Genomic DNA, 15,782 nt, shown 5'->3' with positions numbered 1-15,782 from the left:
TTTTTTTTTTTTTTTTTTTCAGATGGTGAAGGTCCTGCCTGAAATGGAAATGGCTACAGAAGAGGAAACTTCAAAATGCCAAAACCAGGCACTGCCGTCTGAGTGAAAGCAGGGAAAGACTTGGGATGTTGAAGGTTTTATTGTCATGTGCTCCCTGATACACACAAAGCATCAGGAGTGGACACCTGACAGAGCAATGAGCTTGGAAGAAAGGAAATCCAAAGGTCCAAGGATTATCTGCCCTGGGGGCTGGAAACCTCTGCTGAGCCATTGCCACCCTTCTTTCCCCTGAGGGACTCCACAGGGGCACTAGGATGTTGCCAGAATTGTATTCCCCAATGCTCAGATGCTGTTTTGTTGGTTGTGTGTTCGCCTCTTTGCATTGCCTGCTGTGAACATGTTTGTGTTTCAGCTCAATAAAAAGGCCCTTTTAGTGTTTACTGTATGTGATTTTTGTGTTACAAATGTTAGTCAGTTACTCTAAACACTTCCCCTCGAACTGATGCATCACTGGATTGTGATGAATTGCCTCTTACACTGGAGCAGTTCTCTGCTGCTCTTGACACAGGCTGCTTTTAAGGCCCATAAGCAAAGAAAAGCAATTAACCTGAAGAACGCAGTGCTCACACCCTGGATCCCTTCAGCACTAGGTGTTTTCAAAGTTCATATAACTGAGGAATCTAAAGAAGAAAAAGAATCTCTGAGCATCTCTCCCCTCACACCTCGCCTCGTATTATGCTGCATTTGCCAAGTCCGTGTACCATCCTGGCTGTTACCTGTCCCGTTCTCCATGTGTATCCCACCTTGTCCTGGCTGCAGCTGCTAAAACACAGGCTTGAGGTGTTTTTAGCAGCAATACCTTATTATAAAGAAAGGAAAATGTTGGGAACTCTTCGTGGAATAAGTGTGAATACCAGACTGTGTCTCCTTGCGTTTCCTGTAGTTCTCCTTCCTGTTCTCACCCGGCCTGGAGAGATGTGCGTGGCCATCACTAGGAAAGTGATGTTACTGAATTTGTCCAAAATTTTTCATCACAGGCACACATTTTTCTAACAGAAAACACCATTGTAATTTTGCCTTTTCCATACCCTCTATAGGTGCAGCCCAGGATGTGCTCAGATGGTGTTTTCCCAGGAGGAAGGGGAGCCTTGGCCTCCCCTGCACAGCTCAGGCGGATGTGACAGAATTGGGGTGGCCTGGCAAGGCACGAACACATTTCTGTTTTCTGGAGTGCCTTGAAAGCTTTCTCTGTCCAGTTTCTGAGGTGTTTCTCTGCATGATTTCCCGTGGTCCAGCATCCCTGGTATCCCTTACTTTGTCCAAAGTCCAATGGCAAAGAATTGAATAATTCACTTGTAGGGTCTGGAATTAAATGGTTCTGTTAAAATTAGGCACAGAATACAGTAGGAAAAAGTGGACATTCTGTTCAGGTATGAAATAACTTGGAATAAAAACAATGAAAAAGGGCAAGGGTTGGACGATTTTGGAGGTAAAATCTGAGTTTAATCTACTGGAGATAAGCAGGGAATAACTATTTTGGAGGAAAATTTTGTCCTAATCTCTAGGGGACAGAACAAATGTTTTGGGGGTAAGATATAGTCTGAGTGGTTTTTAGTTTTAAAACTCAGATAATATAAAGGGGAAAAAAATAGATCTTCTGGGCATAAAATCTGAGGTAATCTATAGGTCAAAGAATGCACACTTGGAGGTAAAAATGATGTAACCAGTAGTGCACAGGTAGAGAAATTTTGGGGGATAAAATCTGATGTAATCTCCAGGGGAGAGAATGAACGTCTCGAGGGAAACTGAGGTGAACAGTGGTGGATGGATCGGGAAAATTTGGGGGGGTGAAACTTGAAATAACCTGAGAATGAACAGGTGTTTTCTCTCCTTCTCATACTGAAATTTTAGTCTTTTTAGATGACTTATATCCCCCCTCAAAATCAAATTGAGTTCTCCAGAGAAATTTACCACAGAAGCCACTTTTTTACGCCTTATTTCCCGAATTTCCGCTCCTATTTATTTCTCTCACTGCAACAGTAATGAATATCACAGAAATAACAATGAGACAGGGGAATAAATGGGATGTGACTGAAAATGCTCGTTTTTGTCGCTCGGGCAGGAACCGGTCGGTGTTTAGAATGTTCAGCCAGAAGCAATGTGGACACAGCCACAAGAAGACCCAGGGACTGCTGAGTCCAGTTCACATTTCACGCTGTATCTCCAGCATTTCAGTCCATGAGAGTTACAGGATAAGGGATTACTCACAGGCTGAGACATTTCCATAAATGTCGTTCAAGCAACTCTGCTTCAGCTGCTCTGAGAGATTCACAGGGAAAATGAAGGAATGTTTTCTTCTTTGGGCATCCACAGTAATTGTATCTGAGTCAGTAATCTGGGTTCTCTTTTTCTCTTATATCCCAGTAAATGGAAGATTTTAATCCTGTCCTTGTTTCAGCCCAGTTCAAGAGCAGCAGCTCATGGCTGGCTGAGGGAAGTGTCCACTGGTTTAAGCTGGTGACACAAAGGGATGAGTTTGGTTTCCTGCTGATATCAAATGTTCAGATGTGATGTGAGTTTGATGTCTCCTTCAAACAAGAAACACTTCAGCATTTCTGTCAGAAAGGGCTCACAAAGCACGAGTTTCACACACAACGAATAAACTCTGCCAGACCTAAACCTTTCGGGTGGTTCCTAGCATGTTTCACTTGATCCCATCATTGCAGGACTCTTCCAGATCCTCCATGATCAAATCCTGCTGGTTATTCACCCAGTTTCCTTTCTTAACTGGCTTCCTCTCCTCCTTAGCTGTTTGAAAAGACTGATCCTGGGGCGTCTGGCACTGGGCAGCTGGCAAGAGGTCATTGCTTTGGCCCGGCTGGGAATAGACCTCCCTGGAGCAGAGCTGGAATTTGAAGACACCCTGGAAGCCGCGGCGGAAGTTTTCGTTACAGAACCCGTAGATGATGGGGTTGACACTGCTGTTGAAGAAGGCCAGCCAGTGAGCAAAGGGATAAATGTAGATGTTGATGAGCTGCAGCTGGAGATCGGAGAGGCTGGCGTAGTCCGAGAGCAGCATCAGAGTCCACAGGGGGAGCCAGGACAGGGTGAAAAGCAGAGTCACGACGACGAGCATCTGGATTGCTCTCTGCTTCCTCTTCCAGGTGCTGTGCCGCTGCTCCTGGCCGCGCTCCCCAGCCCCGGCTGTGTGGGAGAGGGCGACGCTGATCCGGGTGTACATGATGACGATGAGCGACAGGGGAGCCAGGTAGATGTTGGCAAAGAGGACCGTCGTGTAGATCTTCCTCATCGCCGGGTCAGGCCAGTCCTCCCGGCACCAGTACACCGGGCGGGTGTCGTTGTCGGGGCCCAGGATCACCCTGAAGTGCTTCTCCTCCTGCACCTGCAGCAGGACTGCCGAGGGGCACATGATGGCCACGGCCAGGATCCAGATGACCGCGACGATGGTGACGGCGGTGGGGATGGTCAGCTTCTGCTTGAAGGGGTACACGATGCACCGGAACCTGGCAAGGTGGCGAGGACACAGGGGACACGTGTGGAGAAGCCATGGGAGGAATGCTTCATCACCCAGCTTTAAGATTTGGCCCCCAGTTTTCCCTCTACCTAATACTGATTCCCTCAGTTTACCTTAATATGTTCATTCTCTACCCTACAGGTTATTTCAAATAACCCAGATTTTCCCCATGCGATTTAAAATGCACATGCATTTTAAATTGTTTTTTTAAAAAACAAAGATGGAGTCATCTCATCCTCTTTTATCAGCAGCTGCTTGTGATGCTCCACTTAGCTAAGGCAGGTATTAACACCTCTGCTATCCAGCTTGACAGCTGAGGGACAAACCAAATCCAGGCCAGACAGGATAGCCTGGCTTCACCGTCTTGAAGAGATACCAGTGGCTGCTCTTTAGACCTGGCCACATCTTGTTTGGCTTAGCAGCCTCAGCAGAAAAATACATCTGATTTATTGCAGTGTTGGGTGAGTTAATGAACAGGCTCATTGTGGTCAGAGGGCAGAGAGAGGTGAGAGTGCTGGTCACAGACTCTGCAGCATCTTACCTGTCCACGGCAATAGCAACCAGAGTGAACACAGAGGCAGAAACAGAGATTCCTTGGACCATCCCACTCATCTTGCACACCAGGCTCCCAAAAGGCCATCCTGGAAGGAAACAGGCAGCTGGAATTGCTGTCATCTCACTGCAGGACTCTACTTAAAATTATTTGCTCTTGTCTTCCATTTCCTGAGTAGACTCCTGGAATGGTCTTGGTTAGAAGGGACCTTAAAGATCATCTCCTTCTAACCCCTCTGCCATGGACAGGGACACCTTTCAATATCCCAGCTTGCTCCAAGTGCCATCCAGCCTGGCCTTGAGGACTTCCAGGCATGGGGCAGCCACGATTTCTCTGGGCTTATATGCATAAGAGGAATTTTCTGCCCTGGAACTAAGAGAGCAAGGGTTAGGGAGGCAAAGAGTGTGGAAGCAGTTGCTTTGTCAGCTGCCTTGGGTGACTTTCTGATGTTCCAAAAACCAGCAAAGCAAACATCTGTGGTTTAACATCCCGACAAAATGAGACATCAAGACAGGAAAGGGAACTGACTGCTACAGTGGATTGTTCTCTGCATCTAACTTGTGGCATCCACCAAGACTTCCCAAACATATCACCTGGCAATGGGAGAATCCCTTCCTAAGGATGAGGGATGTGGAAGTCAGCAAGCAGTCAGAAGGTGGGTTAGAGGCTTGTCTTCCTCACCCCTGCTCCCAGTGACTCGAAATGCCCACAGAGCCCCCTCCGAAACACGCCCCCGGCTCTCCCTGCCCCTGGCGAGAGCCAGCCCACCTGCAATGATGTTGTCCAGGAGGGTGGTGGGCATGCAGAAGATGCCCACCAGCAGGTCACTGACAGCCAGGTTCAGGATGAACAGGTTGGTGACCGTCCGCATGTGTTTGCTCCGCAGGACGACGAAGCAAACCAGCCCGTTGCCCACCATGCAGAGGAGGAAGATGAGGAGGTAGGATATGATGAAGACAGCGGCCACTGAAGGCTGGTGAAGGTAGAAGTCCACGTAGGAGACGTTGCCTTCCAAGTAGAGGTACTTGTACGTCCCGTTGTAATTCAGCGTGTGGGGCCAGTCGAACGAAGCGTTGGAGTCCATTTTCTTACTCGTGCTCTAACGTGCCTTAGAATATATCTGTAAAAAAAGTCATTTTTTTGCAACTGATCCTTATGAATCTATTATTATTATTATTATTACTGTTATTATCTGCCTTGAGTACACTGTGTTCTGAAACACACGCAAACCTCACGTGTGCTCATCCCTCTGTGGCTTATTTTAACAGTCCGTGTTCTGGGCCTCCCCAAATAGGAAAAACAACAAATACTACTTGTAGAGTTTGACCACACAGGCCTACAAAAGTGACCAGCGAGGCTCCTTTCTCCTTCTGCAGGCTCTATAAATTAAGTCCTTCCTTTCCCAAAGGAGGAGAAAGCCAGACAGGACGTAAACCAGCCTCTTGTGCTGCGTCAGCTGAACAAACCAACAACCTGCACAGCTGATTTTGAGGTAAAAAGTAATCAGGATTCCTGATAAATACATTTACTGAACAGCTGGAGTGATCTAACAATGGTGAGGTTGCTGAGCAACAATCACTGAAATAATCACTAATTTAATCACTGAAAACCAGGGATCAAAGCTTTCTGAAGTGGCAGGAGTGTTCTGCCTGCATGCATCCAAACACAATCCCATTTCATGGAACACGAGTTGTTTTTTATGTACAGTTGGTATTAGACTATTACTGCTCAGAAACTGTGTAGCTCACAGTCTGCAATCACGAAGGACCATGCTGTGTTTGAAACGTGCTCAGGTACAAGAGACCTGGAGTCATTTCCTAGCAGGTAACTTAACTTGGAAGCAAAAGAACAGCAAAATTAATCGGTGGCAGAAGGCATGAAATTAAAATATGAGTGTAGGTGCCTTTAGGACACTTCAAATTTCTTATTATAAATGGAAATTGAATTAAGGCACAACTGCCCAAATCCTGATGGGCTTGTATGAACATCAAAATTTCTGCAAATGTTTTACTTTCAGGTAGCAGGCACATCAAAAATTAATTTATTCTGCTGTGCCTGAGGTTTGGAACAAGCAGAGCGGTGAAAAACCACCACGTTCTGGTCTCTTGTGTCTGTTTAGAAGTCAGCAGCAGTGCAGGGTTTTAAAGGGTCTGTTTTACATACTCATTAAATGCCTGCACAGCCCGGTAGGGAGACAAGAATCTGGAGTCTCTCACCAAAAACCGGCTACTTGTATGTTTGAACAAGCAATAATTATATATTCCCTTGGGCTGTCCTTGTGGAGAAAGGCTTATCTTGATTGTTTTTTATTCAACACGTTTTCAAAATTACCAAAACTGGTTTTATTGAAATGTGTGATGTGCCAACCGCTTTCCCCAGCCAGAGCTCAGTCAGCTGCTGTGGGAAGTGGTTTTAATGCCAGCTTTCCTCACCCCCCCCTCAAGGCAGCAGCACTGGTGCACTTGCACCCAAACATGCTCAGGATGGGGAACGCTGGTAAAATGCAAACACAGATTTTTGGCAATAGGAGTTTGTGCTGTTCCTGCAATCCCAAACCTGGAGCTGTGATCTATAAATTCCAGGAGATGCTGCCTCCCTCAGACCCTGTTTAAAGCTCAGCATCCCTTGTGCCAGAGAACTAGACTTAATTTGCTGCTCTTAACCAATATTATTATTATTATTATTGTAAATTACCACTCATTTTCTTCTTCAATCCTTTGCTTCTCAGAGGTGCTGCTTTAGGAAGATGCTTCAGCCTGGGGAAGGTGCTTTTGCATCCTGCCACATTCCCAGTCCTCATGCCCAGCGGGATCTGTGCTGTCCCCAACAGGTGAGACAGATGTGGCTTTCCATCCTTACCTGCTGGAGTCTGGGTTTTCAAGGGGCCTCAGGTTGTCTGAGAGAGAAGGTCCTTGTTCATTCCAGAACAGAATTATCCATTATCACACTAAAAGCAGGAGGATTGATCTAATCATTATTTTTTGATACATATTTTGCTTTTTCTCTTTCTTTTTTTTTTTCTTTTGACTTTGTGTTGTGAAGCAGCAGCTCCCAATCTTTTCAGTAATGATCTCTGTAATGGCTTTTGTTCATAACTGATAAACAAGAAGTTGTAAACAGCCTCAAGGCAAAACTGGAGCTGTGTCTGCATGTCTTGTGTAGCTTGATCTCAGTTGTACTAATGACATTTTGGCTGTAGCAGGCACAGAAAAGTTGCTGTACAAACACCAGAGCTGTCAGGAAATGGAAAAGCTCCACAGATTTTTATTATACTGAAGCTGAGGGAGATGAGGATTAGCTGCAAGGAGAAATTAAGCCAGTGCCTTGTGTTTTCACAAGGTCTTTGCCAGCTAAAACAGGCAGTGACAAATAACTGAGAGAGGCATAGAAGACAGAAACATAAATGATCTAAGAAAAGGGAAAAAATAATGCAATCCCTAAATATCAAAAGATGATAAATAACAGTAATCTGCTTCCACGGGGTAATTTGATAAGGGCAAGGCCTCCCTTTCTAATGTAATATACCAGAGAAAATCTGCAATGGAGTAAGGCGAGAGTGTCCCCAGGTGAAAATCTGCCCAGTCCCACGTTGGGTTTCCAAGCACAGAAGCCTCATTCCCTGCTGGAATCCCAGTCACAGCCCCCATGGACCAAAAGGCAGTTTAAGGTCTCATGTGCTGACCAGGACAACCTCATACATCTGGGTATGGAAAGTCAGTTTTCTAATGTTACAGTAACAGTTCAAGGTTATTCTGAAGTGGTACAGTTGTCTTTATGTTGGGCAGGAAATCCCCTGGAGCTGCCAACACTGTTTCACTTCACTTCCCTGCACAACCTCTGGGTTTGTGATGTGGATTTGTGTGTGTGAAATCTCCTCACAGAGTCCTCTGAGGCTGGAACAAAGACAAGGAACCTTCAGAGACAGGGGCAGTAGGAGTGTGTTGTCATGGAAAAAAAGAAAATTTCATGTGGTACGTGCAAAAATATTTGTTCTTCCCTTCTCCTGAGCTCTGTGCTCTGTGCCATGAGTGAACTCCAGAAATTTCCTGGGTGCCTTGAAAAATGATCTCTGGCCTGCTGAGAAGTGGGAAAGTCCTGCTGGCACAATTCAGCCCCTGAGGGATGACAGAAAAAGCAGGACCTGAGCTCGTAATTGTCTGAGAAATAAGGAAGAGGCAAGTGCATGGGTTATCCTGTGCCTCAGTGGAATAGGAAAAGCCATTGACTAAAAAACTAAAATGCTGCTCCACAGGGAGCCCTGCACAGGCCATGGGAATTGGGATCATCTTTGCTTCTTTTCCAGAGCAAGAGGGGGCTGCAGCCACCCCAAGCCTCCTATTACCAGTTCCTGGGGCTCTGGCAATGGGACAAGGAGCAGGGCAGGAACTGTCACTCCCAGCCCGGAGCACGTGCACTCACCAAGAGTATTCCACAGACAGGGCAGCCTTGTCCCAAGCCAGGATTTCATTGGAATGTCATCAACTGCTTGGGAATTGCTTTGAGGTAGGATTGAGCTTTATTATGCACTTACTGTCTGTTTCCCACATGAGTAGAAGTGTTGGGTCTGGGTCATGCAGGACTTGAGCTGCCAAGTACAAACTCTGAGGGTATTTACGAATTGAGGCAATAGAACTTACTCTTCAAGTGTTTTATTTACCTTTTCATCCATCAGAATTTCCATGATATTTTCTATGAAATACCTCAGAGTGGTTTATCTCCAAATAAGCCTGAATATCCCAGTAGGTTTCAGCTACTGTGAGCTGTGGAGGAAAACAATCCTAAAAATAACCAATTGCAATGAAATAGTTTTTTCTTGCTGGCATTCACTTCCATGAAGAAAATCAAGTGCACTCTGAGAAGCCAATTTCTCAGTCTGAAATGGGCAATCCTGGGGAGATGTGCCAATTTTGAAGTTGTACACAGAGCTCTTCTCAATGGATTTAAACTGCTTATCCTCCCCTCAGAGTCATTTATCTGCTTAGTCTGAGCTGGAACCAAAGAAAATAGTTCGTAAAGGCATTTTTTTTTTTTTAAAGATCTTAAACTTTTGCTCTCCCGTATAATTATAAAGAAGAAGGCTATCAGCAGGATGGCTGTAATAAACAAGACATGACTGAGTTGCAGATTGCTCATCCGCTTGAGCTGGGAATATAAAACATTTCACCTCAAATGTAAATCAGGAGATGAAAGTGACAGGTGAGGCATTCACAGCAAGTTTGTTATAGCTCTTTATTTATATATATATCATTTCCACCCTGTTTCATTAGAGCTGAGGCTGCTTACCTATTCCTTCTCGTTATACTCTTATTTTTCTTGCTTCCTGCTCAGTCAAACTTCAAGCTTCTGAATATATTTATTTCTATTTGATGTGTCATAGCCTGTTTTAAATTTTAACTAAAATCTCAGTCACCTGTTCCCTGAAATCAGGTTGAAGTACGATTTCCACATCCAGGCACACTTCTGCAGCCTCTTTATTGAGAAGCCTGGCAAGCCCATAGGATTTTATCTGCCTCATCTTGGAAACAAGTCCCTGTTTTAGAAGCTTTCAGCAGAGGATTACTGAAGTTCTCCTGACATCCAGCCTGTAAGCAGCAGCTTCCCATCCATCATGGGAAACTGAGCAGGGACCCGACTAAATATTCTCTGGACTGGTCACAGCTTTTTCCCTGGAGAGATGCTCCAGCAGCACTTAGCCGTGAGTGCTGGGGATTAGTGAAATCGATGATCCTCGCCAGGCTCTTTGCAGCGCTAAATGGGAGATAAAGCCTCCTAAATTGCCCCTCTCATCTGAGTCACTCCCTGTCAGAGCGCTCAGGGGGATGTGACAGCCCTGTCATTTGGGGCACTGATAGGGAACAGGTAATTGGGGAGTAGGTAGAAGGAAGAAGCGACTGGAATTATGGCTTAGGTAGAAACTGAAAAGTGGGGCAGCCATGAGATAGTCCCAGTGGAGCATAAAATTGGCAAACAAAATAAATGCTTTAGGAGCCTGTCAGGCAGTGTGAGCTAATTCGCCAGGTACAGGGAAAGAGCACTGTCAGCCTGTAGTTTAGGTCCCCCCCAAAATGAGGGGGCACAGAGGACCCTGTAATCACTGCAGAGAGAATGACCAGAAAAAAAACCCCAAACCAATCCCATCACAGCACATCCCAAGGGTTCTTTGCACCAGGCGATGTCTGTGCTTAGTGTGAAAAGTAAGCAAGAGCCATAAAATTGTTTGATTTCAACCTCTTTAAGCCCAGAAGTGTCATTGCCCACTGTGAGACAGGCATGAGAGCAAACACAGCCCATGATGTGAGCACGTCAGGGATCGCTCCTTAGACCTTGTAACAATCAAACTGCATTTTGACTCCTCGCCCAGATTCCCAGGAATACGGGATTATGCCTCGCTGGGATTAGGCAGAGCAGCCTGCCTTGCCCAGGGCAGAACAGGTGAGCTCCCTGTGCAGCATAGTGAGGTTGGATCCTTAACACTCGGCCACAACCCGGATTTGTCCTTTAATGTTAAATAACTGTCCAGGCTCCACAGGAGAAAGACCTGCCTGTGGAGGTTCTAGCAGGGGTTTAACTGCACAGTGTCACCTCTAGAAAGGGACAATGGGTTGTGGAAGGGCTGTAGAGCAGGGATGTGCGGTGAGCTCTCTCTGTACCTTCCTGCCTGCTGACTGTTCCACGCAGGGGCTTTAATCTCCACTTAGAGATTAACCCCTGATTGTTTCTGCGAGCTGCACTAAGGATTTGAATCCTTTTAGTCCTCTTGGATTCACATTTACTGCTGCCTCAGTCACTTGATTATCATTACAGTGGGTAATTAACACCGAATTTTAAGTGTCATCCCGATAACATGAATAGGGACATCTAATTGATGTCAGGAATTTGACATGCAGAAAGGTTACCTCGGAAACCTCTTGGTTCGACTCCAATTGAAGCCAATTCTGTTCAGGAAAGGGCAGCTGCAACTCAAGTGTTGTCCAAGCAGGAAAGACTGTGGAAGTAAGTTTTCCTTGGATTTTTCCTAGGACTTTCCTTTGGAAAAAAGCAGCAGCACAGGTTCATTCCTTTGGGCTGAAGTGGCACATCTGCCAGCCTCGGGAAATGCTTCTTCTTTGCTCAGAGCTACATTCCATCCCCCTATCTCCAGCAAAACACCCCAAACTGATCCCGCTGCACTTTATACTTTGCAGCCCCCCGGGGTGGTTCAGATTTAAGGGATAACCTGAGGTACTTCAAAAGCTCCAGAAATTTTTCTCCTACCGGAGGTGTCTGCTACCGATAGAAAAGCAAAATAAGATGAAGTAAACTTTTCTTAGTCACTGAGGAAACACTGAGTGGCCACAAGCTCTTTTCCCAAATCCTGGAGCTCTGCACAGGGGTCCAGCTCCCAGCCCAGGTGGATTGACGCTGCCAGCAGCAGAGCGGTGCTTCCAGGTACTTCCCCCACCACATGCCCTCCGTGGTCCTGCCTGGCCATATAACTGCCCTGTCCCTGCTGGTGGGGGCTGTGTGTGTCCCCCAGCTCTGGCACCCCAAAGCCACTGGGGTCAGAGGCATCTGCTGCCACACCCATCCCCTTCCAGAGCAGGAACTGCTCCATATTCCATCCTTGATCTCCCTGGGACCACCTTCAGCAGCCCAGAGTGGGTTGTTGCCAGGAGGCAGATCCCTGGCGTCACCAGGATTCCCACACAGTCAGTGTTGTGCCCCCCAGGAAATCAGGGCACCCCCAAGCAGCAGAATCAGCAGCCCCCCTCCCACATACACGCACAGACCTGTTGCTAGGAAAGCACCTGCAGTTTTCCCTCAGCTCCCAGCTCCAGCAGAGAGGCAGGAACAGCCCACGCCCAGCCCAAAGCAGCCCCCTGCCCGCTCCCCCAGGGTACCCCACTTACAGGTGCCGGAGCTCAGCAGCAGCTACTGGTTCTACGCAGGCAGGAGAGGGATCCCAGAGCTCCTGCAGCTCCTGCCTGAGGCAAGGAGGAAGGAGGGAGCGCAGAGCCCAGCCCAAAGCCAGGCTGCCAAGCCCCGGGGCTGGAGGCTGTCACTGCTGGCCTGGGGGAGCCTGGTTGGAACAGGGTGTCTTGGATATGTTCCATTGCAGAGCCTCCCCCTCTGCTCTGTGCGAGGCGTCCCTTTGCCTCGGGAAGCTCGTTCCCAGGGTCAGGGATTCACAGTTGCCTCCACAGTTGCCACCCCTGACAGCCCCCCCATCCATTACAGCCCAGAGCCCTCCCGGTGCTCTGAGTGCTCCCAGCACAGCAGCACCTCTCCGACTCTGCTCCTGCCTGCTGAGCTCCAGCGTTGAAATCCAGCTTCCCTGGAGAGCAGGCAAGCACAGTTTGGAGATCAGGAACCTGGGAAAAGAACAGTCTGTGTGGCCCAGAAGAAAGCAGGTGGCTCTTGCAGCTGAAATGACAGGTTTTGCCTTACCTGCTTCTGCATAAGGTTTTCCAGGAAAAAGACCCAGTATCCTAAGGACAGATTGTGAGAGAATAGGCTTCCAATCAATGATTTGATGGATGTAGGAATGATTCTTTGTTGGTTTGGGGTTTTTTTTATATACTCCCCTTTTTATTCCAGGAATAGTTTAAAAGTTATTCCTTTAACAAGTCACTTAAATTTGAGAGGAAAAAATTATCCCAGTATGAATTTAAACCAGTGGGTATCTTTTTCAGCAAGAAAATTTGCTGAAATTAATTTGTGGAATTATAACAGCTCTGTGTGGAATTATCCTGTGGAATAAACGGGGGATAAAAAAGTCCAGCCATGCACAGACATTGTATTAAGTGCAGTTTTGCCACATGTAATTGCAGATGGAATTCCAGAATCCCAGGATGCTGGGGGCCCAGAGCTGGGTGCAGGAAAGAACCACAGTCAGAGAAACCTCTGAGCAAGAGAGGATCCTGAGGGACCTGCATCCAGACGAGGGGAATCTGTCTAAGAATCTCACCCCAGCTCTCCCTGCACACACATAGTGAGCAGTAGGGCTGATCCCTCTCCCAGAACACTTCCATCCCTTTTACAGGTCAGCGGCTCCATCTGCTGGGAGCAGAGAGAAGGTAATCTGGTCTTTAAAAAGGCTAGTTTGACTTCTTCCAACAGGTAAGCATTTAAGCAAGAAGTGCCCAAAAGAGATGGAGTTTCTGGAAAACAAAATCTGCATGTATCTGATTTTAAGTCGGATTGTCAACAGTTTGGCTTTCATGGACTGGTCACCTTGGCGGGATGTGTCCAGTTGTGCTGTAAATGCATTTGTGCATGATGTAATTTATGTTTTATGCCTGTAAAGACCATCAGAGTGACACCAGGCCTCCCAGGACAGTAACTCCAGGCGTTCTGCAGTTCCCATCTCCCTGCACACACGCACAGGTAACGCCAAACCAGGCCAAAGCTTGGTGTTCCCTGTACTCCAAAGGTGATCAATGGAAAGAGTGGAAATGCTGCTGGTGTAGGCACTGCTCAGCCAGGACCAAGATTCACCCTCTTTCCTGCTCTTCTGTCCCTCCTTTACTTAGGTTTTTCCCAGGAGCTGTGCTGTGCCAGGGGCAGCAGAGACAGCCAAGTGCCTTCCTTAGTCCCAGAATATCTGGGATGAAATGCAGAGAAAATAACAAGAATATGGAAATCCTCTGCACTCAGAGGAGGATTTTTGTGGTGCTTTTATCTAAGTCTTGGGTTTATAATATAAAAGGAGTGGGTGAGGTGAGGGGTGGGATCTGGGCAGGGCTGTGGCTATAAAAGGAAGAGGTGGGGTGGGGTCTGGGTGTGGCCATGGCTATAAAAGGAATGAGGGGTGGGGACTGATGAGTGACAGCAGAGAGGTGGGGTCTGGGTGGGACCATAGCTATAAAAGAGGTAAGGGGTGGGGTCTGGGTGTGGCCATGGCTATGAAAGGGGTGAGGACTGATGAGTGACAGCAGAAGGGTGGGGTTTGGGTGGGGTCATGGCTATAAAAGGGGTGAGGACTGATGAGTGACAGCAGAGGGGTGTGGTCTGGGCAGGGCTGTGGCTATAAAAGGAATGGGTGGGGTGATGGGGGGGGACTGATGAGTGACAGTAGTGAGGAGTGGGGTTGGGAGGGGCCACGGCTGTAAAGGGATTTATAGATTTTATATAGACTTTTTATGTATGTATTATATAGATATGGTTTTAATATAGCTGTATAGTTTCCAACACTTTAAAATAGCGGTTAGCAGTTACCAAACTCCCTTTCTCACGCTTTGTGTCAAGTTCTTGAAATTTTGCAAGTTTGGTTTAATGTTCTTTTCAAGGAAAAAAAGATTTTAGCAAGTACATCTTGTTTGGGACATGTACCTAGAAGGACATAATAAGATGTTGTTGTAGTCAAGCAATCCAGAAGGCCCAGGAGTCCTGGAGAAGCTCCAAAGAGGCATGTGGTACTGAAGATGATGATGGTTAAAAAGGAAGGGGTCTTGAGACCTCAGACTCAATTCCAGGGAGGTGGGCCAAGGGGTGGACAAATTTCGAGTTGGATGCACCCATTAGATATGATAATTAGTGTTATAAAATTGTAGGAGCCCTATGCTATATGTATGTATGCACTTATGTATTTAGTGTACCTAAAGTACTTCAATTAAAGACCTGCTCCCTATTTTATCTATACTGATATTGTCTAGAAAGTTCTTTTCTTCTACTTTGGGGCATGGCAGTGGCAGGTGTGGGAGTAGCGAGTGCTGTGGGGAGTGGTGCTGGTTATCACTGATATTACAGCATTATATCATTCTTGTTTCTATTATTAAACTGTTCTGTTTCATTATTAAACTTACCCGATGGGCAGTGTTTTATCTCTGATTCCCCTCCCCATCCCCTGGGGGTGGCCAGTGAGTGAGTGTCTGATGGTGTACAGCTGCCAGACTGGGCTCAGCCATGGCCCCCCGGGCAGTTTAGGGGCTTCCAGAGAGACCCAGAGCTGGGTTTAAGGGCTCAGAACAGGGACTGAGTCCTGCGGGTTTGGGCTCACAAGCAGAGACCCAGTGCTGCGTTTTGGGGGCTCAGAATCAGGCTCAGAACTTGAAGACTAAATCCTTCGTTTTTGGAGCCTGCAGCCTCTCACCTGTCTGGGGCTCTGTCCTGAGCCCCAAAACTGCAGGATTTGGGCTCCTCCTTTCCCCTGTCCCACCCCAGTCCCACCCCGGTTCCCTTCAGTTTTCCCTGCTGCGGATCCAAGGGGATGTGGTCTTACAGTGACACCCGGGGCTCAGCTTCCCCTCAGCTTTTTTTGCCCAATTTCCTCCAAAAAAGTGGCTTCTGCAGACACTCAGCCCCTGCCTGTGCCTGTGTGCCCCTGCCTTTTGTTTTTTTAGGCACTTTGATCATCACTCTGGCTGTGAGGCAAGGGACAAACCTCTCAAATACTCCAAAATCAAGCCTTAAAATCAAGCGACCAAACTTGTCAGTTAAAAGGGAAAAAAAAATACTTACAGCCTTTTGGACTGAGAGGGTAAAGTCCCCATCGTTCAAAGGGGGTAATTTAATCAGTAATTAACTCCAGGTGACTCCTCTCATGTGCCCGAGGATGGGCTGTAGCAAGGCCAGAGGGCATTTCCTGTGCTTCAGCCAGCAATAAGCTTTGCAAACGGTTATTGTTCCAAAGACTGACATGGATAACTGAGGATGCCAGTTACATTTGGGTTTTTGCCTGTACTTGAGCCCCTCCCAGTCCAATATTCTCTTTAA

At 47.0% G+C, this 15,782-nt stretch overlaps 1 protein-coding gene across 1 annotated transcript; it reads right to left on the bottom strand.

Annotated features, from left to right (window-relative positions):
* Positions 1 to 2,524: 2,524 nt before the first annotated feature.
* On the bottom strand, positions 2,525 to 8,661 carry NPFFR2 (neuropeptide FF receptor 2). The gene is made up of 4 exons (XM_008924675.2): positions 8,620 to 8,661; positions 4,857 to 5,187; positions 4,077 to 4,176; positions 2,525 to 3,524 (listed from the first exon to the last, which is right to left on the bottom strand). Exons 1-4 carry the CDS (start codon positions 8,659 to 8,661, stop codon positions 2,705 to 2,707), a joined length of 1,293 nt encoding a protein of 430 aa, XP_008922923.2. The 3' UTR covers positions 2,525 to 2,704.
* Positions 8,662 to 15,782: the final 7,121 nt, after the last annotated feature.

Source organism: Manacus vitellinus, unplaced genomic scaffold (genome assembly GCF_001715985.3).
Source record: "Manacus vitellinus isolate BGI_N305 unplaced genomic scaffold, ASM171598v3 scaffold_153_pilon, whole genome shotgun sequence".
Classification (NCBI taxonomy): domain Eukaryota; kingdom Metazoa; phylum Chordata; class Aves; order Passeriformes; family Pipridae; genus Manacus; species Manacus vitellinus.
Note: the sequence above shows the minus strand (reverse complement) of the source record. Positions and strands in the feature narration are given on the sequence as shown.

What these genes read in the sequence shown, in the direction of transcription:
- NPFFR2 (XM_008924675.2), bottom strand. Translation starts at nt 8,661, where the DNA reads ATGACCCAGACCCAACACTTCTACTCATGTGGGAAACAGACA. An exon ending in ACTCATGTGGGAAACAGACA is followed by an intron (nt 5,188 to 8,619) that starts GTAAGTGCATAA and finishes AAGGCACGTTAG; the next exon opens with AGCACGAGTAAGAAAATGGA. An exon ending in CCTGGACAACATCATTGCAG is followed by an intron (nt 4,177 to 4,856) that starts GTGGGCTGGCTC and finishes GTTTCCTTCCAG; the next exon opens with GATGGCCTTTTGGGAGCCTG.